At 42.8% G+C, this 12,086-nt stretch overlaps 1 protein-coding gene across 2 annotated transcripts in view; it reads left to right on the forward strand.

The window, feature by feature from the left end:
• Positions 1–459: 459 nt before the first annotated feature.
• cdk19 (cyclin dependent kinase 19) overlaps positions 460–12,086 on the forward strand; it is a 55,571-nt gene continuing 43,944 nt past the window's right edge. For both annotated transcript variants that reach the window (XM_014144231.3, XM_014144232.3), the window contains exons 1-2: positions 460–723; positions 6,330–6,405. In XM_014144231.3, coding sequence (XP_013999706.1) covers positions 596–723; positions 6,330–6,405 — 204 coding nt within the window. In that variant the 5' untranslated portion in view covers positions 460–595. The remainder of the gene's footprint in view (positions 724–6,329; positions 6,406–12,086) is intronic.

The raw sequence follows: 12,086 nt of genomic DNA on the forward strand, positions 1-12,086 counted from the left end.
GATGTCATAATAGTGTAATATGATTGCATATGCATATTTTATTTTACAGATTACAAATTATATGCAGATTTGCTACATGTAGCCTACCTTTCTCGTGTAAAAGCAAAAGGCTAAAACGAATAAATGTCACAGGTGGGATTGTATGGTACAGCCTATCCCTCCAGTTGAGGCTACTTCAATATACCTATTTTCTATTCAAACACATATTGGAGACCTGCACATGTTCGGTCAAACTTCAAAAGGATTACACATTTGTTGTATACAAATCATGAAATGTTACAACTGATCCACACATTTTCTGAGCGCGTTCATGAGTACGCAAGTGCAGTAACTGCAGCGCGAAATGCGGAGTGTAGTTTCACAGACCTTTTACTTCCATGTTGATGAGGCAGGCTAAGGCTTTTGTAAACTACGGTCCCCAGTAAGCTTTGCGTGTCAATTAGAAACGTCAACGAGCCAGTGAACATTAAGCGGAGCAGACCAAAATCCCAAACAAGGAAATGGTGGGGGAATAAAACGACCATATTATTTAATTAATGCATGTTATAATTAATATTTTATTTCATTGTAAATTAAGAAATATTTATGGGTTAAAATGGATTACGACTTCAAAACAAAGCTCGCAGCCGAACGAGAGAAGGTAGAAGATCTGTTCGAATATGAAGGTTGCAAAGTGGGTCGAGGCACCTACGGGCACGTTTATAAAGCTAAGCGCAAAGACGGGTAAGATTCAGATAACGTTATTGTGTACTCAATAAACTGATTGCAGAATACCTTATCAAGACTAGGCTATATCTCCTTGCACGTTGGACAAAGCAAAGGATAGATTTTAACTACCCTGAGCGCTGCCCGTGTCTGTGTTTTTGTTTTCATGTACACACTCACTCAACGGTCCTCCCCCACAACAACACAGTGATGATGTTTATTATTTGACACACTTCATGGAAGCGCAGGCTACTTTCAACATGAGTTATTTTCCTAATATCACCAGTAGGAATGTGTAGGCGTAATGATATTCTCTGATCTTGTTCAACTTGGCTTAGTCTAAAATAATCATCCTATTATTGCCAAGCTCTCTCAAGAGCACTTGCATAGTCGAACTCGATGTAACGCTAAACTCCCTTTGGTGCTTCAATGCAAAACAAATAAGTGTGCATATATATATATATATATATATATATATATATATATATATATATATATATATATATATATATATTTTAATATTATTTTATGATTAAAAAAAACAAACAATTTGGACATATTGACACTATGAAACCGGTTTCAAGTCAAACTCCTCGTTAAGGCCAAGAGAAGAGTGTGTTGAGCCTGTGGATCCAGAAAGATTCCCTTTGAAGAAGTTTCCTGTCAATGTCCTCTCCCCTGCATGACATCTTGACTGTTTCTATTCCAATGTATCTCAGAGAACTAATAGGATGTCCAGCTTGTACAAAAGGAACAGAAACCAGATTTTTTTGTCTCACCTGTCCGTATATTGATGCGGTGCTCACTGATCCATGTCTTAAGCCTTCTATGGGTTTTCCCAATGTAAGACAGACCACCAAGGACATTTCAACATGTAAATAACATTGGTGGACATGCAGGTAATCAGGCCCTTGATCTTAAATCTTTGTCCTGTGCGGGGGTGGGTAAATTAGTAGCATTTGTACGTGAAGCTGCGTTGAGCACATTGTCCACCCTCCAGAACTTTGTCTAAGAAAGTTTCCCTTTTCTCCGGTGGGTAATATTGTGAAACTATGTTATATATTTTTTACCTCCTGTTTCAGGAAGTGATGTCACTGAGTACTGCCCCTATATATAGGACCTTCCACCCCCACCTGGGATATGGATACCTGATTGTTATAAATAAATATCGCCTCGGAGCATGAGCAGCAGTTTGATTGCGCAATTTGAATGGCAATCAAACAGTTGAGGGTAATTTTTCTCTTTAGAGCCAACTGGTGATTTGTCATAGGACCTTCTGGAGTGAAAGGGCCTTCTGGTGTTCCGTTCCTTGCATTTCCTGCGCCTTCGTACAGGTAGCTTCACCTGTTATTCGAGTAATCTGACAATACAGTCGTTTTTTTCTCTCACAGTTTGCGTATTCATTCATGTCATTTGTAGGCTTCAACAATGGAGGCTACTAGGCTATTGATAGCATTGCCCACTCTATTTAGTTAGTAGTAAACATCCTGGATAGTGTCTCTCAGTGGTGTAGTGGAGGGTATACGCAGGAATATGTATTTTTTTTTTTAGCGGCCATTGCTTATACTCACTTCTTAATCTCAACAATGCTTATCAAAGTAGTGTAGTGGTGGTATACGCCATAACAATAAAAACATTTATTGAACATTTTTATTTCACCTTTATTTGACCAGGTAGGCCAGTTGAGAACAAGTTCTCATTTACAACTGCTGCCTGGCCAAGATAAAGCAAAGCAGTGCGTCAAAAACAACAACACAGTTACACATGGGATAAACAAACGTACAGTCAATAACACAAGAAAAAAAACACAATAGAAAAATCTATGTACAGTGTGTGCAAATGTAGTAAGATTAGGGAGGTAAGGCAATAAATTGGCCATAGTGGCGAAATAACTACAATTTAGCATTAATACTGGAGTGATAGATGTGCAGATGATGATGTGCAAGTAGAGATAATGGGGTGCAAAAATAAATAACAATTTGGGGAATGAGGTAGTTGGGTGGGCTATTTACAGATGGCTGTGTACAGGTGCAGTGATCGGTAAGCTGCTCTGACAGCTGATGCTTAAAGTTAGTGAGGGAGATATAAGTCTCCAGCTTCAAACCCACAACCCTGGCGTTGCAAACACCATGCTCTACCAATGCTCTACCAACTGAGCCACACGGGACCGGCAGTCAATGCAGGCTTGTTATCATAAAGGCACTGCTAAGGTTTTAATATTAGTTTCATGTGCACCACATAAGACATGAAGAATGATCCATCCTTGCTGGTCAAGAATATAAAACACTCTTCATGCAAAGTTTGGCCAAGTAGATGTAAAAAATTTGTCGTATAGAACTGTCAGTGGAACACATTGAGACAATTTAGTTTTTGTTGGTTTTTCCACAAGGTTTCCCCACTGTCTGCAATAAATAGCAGAAGTAGCACTTTGATGAGGTGTGAAGACAAGCTTTCTCTCTGTAAACAGAGAAGAGGGAGTGTCTCTATTGTCATATATGTGATTGGGAACATGATTCAGGCTTGTGGCCAGATGACTGTAGGGGCCATGCAGGCTTGTTGAGAAACCCAATATGCAGCCTTTGGACTGTGCGACAGCCCTACCCACTCTGGCTCCCTGCCAGCTCCTCCAGGAATCTCTGGACACTAATCGAATGTGAATGCCCAGAACAGCTGTAATTCACCATCCCCGTTGTGTGGTGGAGCTTATTATGAAAAAGATGTTTGGTGTAAATGGTAAAAAAAGAAGACAAATAAATGCCATTGTACCCCTCTACCCCCTCCAACTCACATTGTGTTCCTGTGTTTGTCTGTGCATTAGCACTTTTTGGACTTGGCAGTCCTCTGTGTTGTGTGTTGTTCATGATAATAAAGTGCTATGTTTATAGGGCATGAGAAATTAGAGTGGTTGTTTGTCTGTCTTTTGTGTCCATTGCTTAATTAATCAGAAGGTGGAGATTGCTACAGTAAATTCATATTCATGAGCAATCAAGGCTGTTTTATCACAGACCTAAACGTCCATTAAAACAGTGTTGAAGGAAGCTCAGTCAAAATCAGATGCGAGAGAGTAGTGCCTGAAACCTCCAGCCTGAAACCACCACTATTGAATGCCCATTACCCATTCTTAAGTAGGCCAGTTGGTGATGTCATGTTTGATGTAGGTACCACACACACACACACACATACAGACACAGATTCTCATTAAACAAATCAGCTTTTTTTGTAGATATTTGGTCTTCATTCTTTTTTTTACCTTTTCACAAATCTTCTGCAAGAAGTAAGCTATACAACAGGCCATGTTTGTAATGGCTCAATAATACACTGCTCAAAAAAATAAAGGGAACACTTAAACAACATAATGTAACTCCAAGTCAATCACATTTCTGTGAAATCAAACTGTCCACTTAGGAAGCAACACTGATTGACAATACATTTCACATGCTGTTGTGCAAATGGAATAGACAACAGGTGGAAATTATAGGCAATTAGCAAGACACCCCCAATAATGGAGTGGTTCTGCAGGTGGGGCCACAGACCACTTCTCAGTTCCTATGCTTCCTGGCTGATGTTTTGGTCACTTTTGAATGCTGGCGGTGCTTTCACTCTAGTGGTAGCATGAGACGGAGTCTACAACCCACACAAGTGGCTCAGGTAGTGCAGCTCATCCAGGATGGCACATCAATGCGAGCTGTGGCAAGAAGGTTTGCTGTGTCTGTCAGCATAGTGTCCAGAGCATGGAGGCGCTACCAGGAGACAGGCCAGTACATCAGGAGACGTGGAGGAGGCCGTAGGAGGGCAACAACCCAGCAGCACGACCGCTACCTCCGCCTTTGTGCAAGGAGGAGCAGGAGAAGCACTGCCAGAGCCCTGCAAAATGACCTCCAGCAGGCCACAAATGTCCATGTGTCTGCTCAAACGGTCAGAAACAGACTCCATGAGGGTGGTATGAGGGCCCGACGTCCACAGGTGTGGGTTGTGCTTACAGCCCAACACCGTGCAGGACGTTTGGCATTTGCCAGAGAACACCAAGATTGGCAAATTAGCCACTGGCGCCCTGTGCTCTTCACAGATGAAAGCAGGTTCACACTGAGCACATGACAGACGTGACAGAGTGTGGAGACGCCGTGGAGAACGTTCTGCTGCCTGCAACATCCTCCAGCCTGACCGGTTTGGCGGTGGGTCAGTCATGGTGTGGGGTGGCATTTCTTTGGGGGGCCGCACAGCCCTCCATGTGCTCGCCAGAGGTAGCCTGACTGCCATTAGGTACCGAGATGAGATCCTCAGACCCCTTGTGAGACCATATGCTGGTGCGGTTGGCCCTGGGTTCCTCCTAATGCAAGACAATGCTAGACCTCATGTGGCTTGAGTGTGTCAGCAGTTCCTGCAAGAGGAAGGCATTGATGTTATGGACTGGCCCGCCCGTTCCCCAGACCTGAATCCAATTGAGCACATCTGGGACATCATGTCTCGCTCCATCCACCAACGCCACGTTGCACCACAGACTGTCCAGGAGTTGGCGGATGCTTTAGTCCAGGTCTGGGAGGAGATCCCTCAGCAGACCATCCGCCACCTCATCAGGAGCATGCCCAGGCATTGTAGGGAGGTCATACAGGCACGTGGAGGCCACACACACTACTGAGCCTCATTTTGACTTGTTTTAAGGACATTACATCAAAGTTGGATCAGCCTGTAGTGTGGTTTTCCACTTTAATTTTGAGTGTGACTCCAAATCCAGACATCCATGGGTTGATAAATTGGATTTCCATTGATGATTTTTGTGTAATTTTGTTGTCAGCACATTCAACTATGTAAAGAAAAAAGTATTTAATAAGATTATTTCTTTCATTCAGATCTAGGATGTGTTGTTTAAGTGTTCCCTTCATTTTTTTGAGCAGTATATTTTCTGGTGAGTCAATGTTGGGGTAAGTTCCCTTTCTAGGAGGATACTGCTTATCTCAGATAATCCATAGTTCCCTACCTCACAGTGTGCTGCTGTACGTGTGCACACCACAATACGTCTAACATTTCTTAATTGTCAGCTTCATGCCTTCAATGCCTTTTTCCACCACCAACAGATTTTTACAAGGGCACATAAGTACCCTCAGAATGTCAAGAAAAAAAGCCCTGGGATTTGTCCTGACACTGCATTTATTAAATAAAATCCTATTTAAAATCCATTCTGATTCTGCACTGTGTGTGTTATGAGAAGGAACAACGCCCAGCTCGGTGTGAAGGCTATGATGAAGCCAGAGCATGTGTTTGCATTGAGGGGGGTGGTGAAATGCAGGGTGGATAGATAATTATGCTTGCTCTGGGGAGAGGCTGCACTCAACAACAGAGCATGCCCGTGGAGAGGGAATAGCTGTCTTCTTCAGCCAGAGGATGTTGATAATGGCAGGGATTCTACTGTTCCATAACAACAAGTCAAGCAAGAGCAGTCCATCTCCATCATTTTCATATCCCATGTTCTATCTTACTGTTGCTCATAAACACACGACCTTCAATACCTGGAACTCTATTTCACTAATCTATGTTGTTTAAGAACGTGGGTTTACGGTGTTGTTACATACTTTCCAAATAAATAAAGTGATGTGCTGATTTTTCCCCTTGTGTCTCTTTCTTTGCAGGGAAGATGAGAAGGAATATGCACTGAAACAAATTGAAGGCACTGGAATATCGATGTCTGCTTGCAGGGAAATCGCTGTAAGTTAAGATACTGGTTAAAGGCGCTGTTTTGTCCTTTATTTTGTCCTTTCTCCTATCAATGTTATTTTCCTTTCTACTGTGCTTTCTGTCTCCTACAATAAGGTCTTATGTGTAGGAGCACCATGCCATCACTTGGCTCTAGCCTCAGCTGATGCTATATAAACGAGTAGAAACCTAAGAACTGTTCTAAGAACTGTTCTACTTTGACTGTAGAGTGTAATCCTGCACCGCTGTGCTTCCAGGATTGTAATAGCCCAAGAGTTGTATCTGCATGGTGCAGTGTTCCTAATGGCTGAGGCAGAAGCAATAGAGACATCACCATGGCCATGTAAACATGATATATACCAGTACTCAAGTGCTTGGCAAGATACACACTGTAGGAGAACAATAAAGGTCTGCACATTTTATGGCTCCCACATATCTGTTGTATAGAGTTCAGGCCTTCAATATGTTAACCAATATGATCTCTCTGCAAATAGATAAACACACACAAACAAGTGTCCTTGTGAATAGGCCATCCACCCAGCTACTCTTTGCTTACACTCAGCTGTCACTTTTCATTTTTTCACATGCTCTTTAGGTTATTCCTAACCCAGTGTTAACCCTTTACACTTGTGGGAATTGGCCCATATGGATAGGGCTAAACTGAAATGTTTCTTAAATAAGAAATATGAAAAGCATATGCATAACCATGGTATCAATTTAAAGGGCACAGTTTTGAGATTATGGGAAAATTATAATACCAAAGTTGAGGACACAACAGTTCACAAGACTGAATCCAAACATTACACTGGTGATTTTATGTGCATTTTACATTCACTGTACTTTTCACCGCATTTGTTGATAACGAAATCTGAAAATACTCTGGATATATATTCAGTAACATGATAAGACTATTCCTGGAAAATGTGGAGTCGGAGCAAGATAAGACAAAAGAAGGACTTGAGTGAAGACCAACTGGTCTCCATGTGGTCACACACCTCTCCACAATGTGCACAGTTCCTAAGCAATTTTAATGCACTTTTCAATTATAAGGTGCTTTTTTTTAGCTCTCCTAGCTGTGCCATTGAGGAACTAGAGCAAGCACACTTGTAGTTATTTTGTTTGGAACAACAACGGCCCATCATAAATCACAATCTGGATCAGGTGGGCATCATTTCAAAGCTTGTTCTTTTGCCAACATGACTAGCTAAGTTATAAAATACGATCTTACAGTGGTAGACTTTCACAGGGCAATTCAGAGAAACAGATGGTAATTTTGGTGTGCATAGAAAGGAGTCATGCGTGCATTCAGGTGAGTGCATTCAGGTGATTGCATTCAGGTGCGTGTTCCACGGCAAATTTTCTTCACAATAAACAAACGGGCTCATTCTGTTCAGAACAACCCAGTATGACGCCATGTCATCTTGTAACTGTACATCAAACATAGTGATAATAAACGTTGACACTGTATATGACAATACTTTCATGATTTGGAGATGTGAAGTACACATTTGGATTCAAGGGTGTCTGGCTTGTATGACATCAAAGCATATTTATTATAATCCTCAACATCTCATCTTTCAAAATACATCGAATCCTCTTAAATTAAAGCATTTCCCTCACTCAGACAACAAAACACCTGTACAGCGCTGTGAAGTGCAGGGCTTGTGCTCTGATGTCATGTATAGCATGTTACTGTACAGTCACTACGTTCCAATTTAGGCGCTTATCAGTGGCCAAATCTGCCATTTTCAACCCGTATATAGGTACGAGTGTAAAGGGTTAAGCAATAAGCAGTCCAAGAACACATACTGCGTTGGTTTACTTTCAGCGCTAGGGTCGCCTTATCTAAAAACAGGAAGGCAGATACTCTTTAAGTGTACATGGGGATTATTGCTAACACATAATACTGTAGGAGTGTTATTAGGCTATTTATGCTGAGAGGTGAGTGTCATCTGAAGCCATATCTGTGTGTCATTCATCTAGTTCTCTGTGAGGAACAGCAGATGGTCAGAATGTGGTCCTTGTGACATGTGAGCTGACTGGGTTATTTAATGTTACTGTATGTACATCAGTTTTCCACCTACCAACTTCTCTGGGAATGTGCTATATGATCCACACATTGTCAGAATGTTGTATTGTGGTACACTAGTTAGTTGTTGTGATGACAAACCTGCTGTGTTTCTACCCACAATACAGCCAAACTTACTCAGTGGGTGATGATTGACTGACTACCCACTGTGAAAGTAGATAGAAGGTGTGCATTATTGTTTGGCTGACTAATCTTAAAGAATAAATGGTTCTTGGTAGGGCGGGACACACACACACACACACACACACACACACACACACACACACATTATTCGTGTTCTATAGACTGTCAACAGAATAGTTAATTTCATCTCCATTTGGAGGTAAGGTAAATAAGGAGTCTTAATTTGTACAGAGGTGCGGGCGTGTGTTGGTTACAAACCACTGCCTCAGCTCTGGCTGCACAGTACTGCAGAAATGGACTGAATGACTGGATGAGGTCCATCTGGCCCTGTCTACAAAAAATAAATATGGGTGTTTAGTTGGTGATCTGACCCAGTATTGGTCATCTAGCTAGCGTGTCTGTTCTGTTTCCATAACACACCTATCCCTGTCTCTCTCCACGGTGGATCCAATCATCCTGGGCTATGATCATGTGTAACTGACTCGGTTACTGCTCTGCTGTTCTCTCTCTCCTGGCGCCGTCCTCTAGTTTGTGCTACAGGAGACTGAACTGTCAGAGAGCACAGAGTTCTGACCCCACAGACAATTACTCCTTTATGTGATCTCTGATTCTTATTCATTGTACTATAAACTGTTGGATTAGTCAGCCCTGTGTCACCACTAGCTGGCTTCCCCTCATGGAAAGGTGACTCATGACTTTCATAACTTGTAATGGTGTTTATGCTTTTCACACCTTGCTGTAAAATTGCCCACAGGTCAATTCATGAATTTCAATTGCTTACCTTTTATTTTTTGGCATTGCCATGGGATTGACCCAGACCCCGTGGATGCCCTCAGCCAGAGGGGAATGGAGGAAAGCAGTGGCTCTGTATCAGAAAACAAGTGTTTCCAGGTAGCTATGGCTCTGTATCAGAAAACAAGTGTTTCCAGGTTGCTGTGCAAACTCAACTCTGTCAATACATCTCTACGGAGTTGAGTTGAGACAGGTGTTGAGTTGAGACAGGCTAGAAAGGTAACTCCAAACACATTTGCACTAAGAGCGGCTGTTTAGCTGGTTAAACAAAGGTTAGCCATGTGTTGGCAAAGATGTATGTCCAAGTCAAGACATCTTATCAGCAGCTAGCGGCACTTGCCACACTGCTAGCCTATTCGCCGGTGCTTTTTCAAAGCCCATGTCAGATATTCCAGTGAGTGTAATTGGCTCCAATGAGTGTAATTTGCTCAAAATTAGGAGTTGAGAAATGAAGTTCACATAATTAGAAAGAAGATATTCTCTTCTTTTCTACTGTAGGTATGTAGTTCAAAATGTTTATTCTGTTGTTGATAGCGATATATATACTTTTTTGTTGTTGACATTTTCACCTAAACAAAAGGAATATCTATGTAAGAATACTGTTCATGGACTACAGCTCACATTCAATACTATAGTCCCTTCCAAGCTCAGGACCCTTGGACTGAACACTTTTCTCTACAACTGGATCCTGGACTTCCTGACGGGCCGCCCGCTGGCGGTGAGGGTAGGCAACAACACATCTACCACGCTAACCATCAACACAGGGGCCCCTCAGGGGTGTGTGCTTAGTCCCCTCCTGTACTCCCTGTTCACCCATGACTGCGTGGCCGTGCACGACTCCAACACCATCATCAAGTTTGCTGACGATACGACGCTGGTAGGCCGGATCACCGACGACGATGAGACAGCTTATAGGGAGGAGGTCAGAGACCTGGCAGTGTGATGCCAGGACAACAATCGCTCCCTCAATGTCAGCAAGACAAAGGAACTGATCGTGGACTACAGGAAACAGAGGAGCGAGCACGCCCCCATCCACATCGATGGGGCTGTAATGGAGTGGGTCGAGAGCTTCAAGTACATTGGTGGAATTACTAAGTAATTACATGTCTACGGAGTTGATTTGAGGAATTAACATGGGCCACACACACCCACACAGTTGTGAAGAGGGCACGACAGCAACTCTTCCCCCTTAGGAGGCTGAAAAGATTTGGCATGGACCCTCCGATCCTCAAGAAGTTCTACAGCTGCACCATTGAGAGTATCTTGACTGGCTGCATCGCTGCTTGGTACGTCAACTTCAAGGCACCTGACTGCAATGCGCTACAGAGTGTGGTGAATATGGCCCAGTACATCATTGGGGCCGAGCTCCCTGCCATCCAGGACTTATATATCAGGCAGTGTCAGAGAAAGGTCCAAATTCAAAGACTCCAGCCACCCAAGCCATAGACTGCTCTCTCTGCTACCGCACGGGAAGCAGGACCAGTGCACCAAGTCTGGAACCAACAGGACCTTGAATAGCTTCTACCCACAAGCCATAAGACTGCTAGACAAGACTGCTAGATATCAAATGGCTACCCAGACTACCTACATTGACCCTTTTGCACTAACTGTCTTGCATTGACTCTATGCACACACACTGGATTCTACCCACACACTCACACATACTTACACACACACACACACACACACACACACACACACACACACACACACACACACACACACACACACACACACACACACACACACACACTACATATGACCACACACACATGCGCACACATGTATACTGAGGACACGCACACACTCTCTCACACACACTTTCACACTCACCACATACGCTGCAGCTACCGTCTATTATCTATTCTGTTGCCTAGTCACATTTCCCGTACCTACAGTGCCTTCAGAAAGTATTCACAACCCTTGACTTTTTTTTGGTGTGTATGCCAGTGACAAGAAATACATTTAATCCATTTTAAATTCAGGCTGTAACACAATAAAATATGGAAAAATTCAAGGGGTGTGAATACTTCCTCAAGGCACTGTATATGTGCACTGAACAAAAATATAAATGCAACAGGTAAAGTGTTTTTCCTATGTTTCATGAGCTGAAACAATTTTACATATGCACAAAAAGCTTATTTCTGTCAAATTTTGTGCACAAATTTGTTTACATCCCTGTTAGTGAGCATTTCTCCTTTGCCAAGATAATCCACCTGACAGGTGTGGCATATCAAGAAGCTGATTAAACAGCATGGTCATTACAAAGGTGCACCTTGTGCTGGGGACAATAAAAGGACACTCTAAAATGTGCAGTTTTGTTACACAACACAATGCCACAGATGTCTCAAGTTTTGAGGGACCATGCTGACTGCAAGAATATCCACCAGAGCGGTTGCCAGATAATTTAATGTTAATTTCTACCATAAGCCGCATACAACAACTTCTCAGTACATCCAACTGGCCTCACAACCGCAGAGCACATGTAACCTCGCCAGCCCAGGACCTCCACATACTGCTTTTTCACCTGCGCGATCACATAACCAAAGAATTTCTGCACAAACTGTCAGAAACCTTCTCAGGGAAGCTCATCTGCGTGCTCGTCATCCTCACCAGGGTCTTGACCTGACTGCAGCTCGACATCGTAACTGACTTCATTGGGCAAATGCTCACCTTTGATGGCCACAGG

The sequence above is a fragment of the Salmo salar genome, chromosome 15 (genome assembly GCF_965601325.2).
Source record: "Salmo salar chromosome 15, fSalSal1, whole genome shotgun sequence".
NCBI lineage: Eukaryota > Metazoa > Chordata > Actinopteri > Salmoniformes > Salmonidae > Salmo > Salmo salar.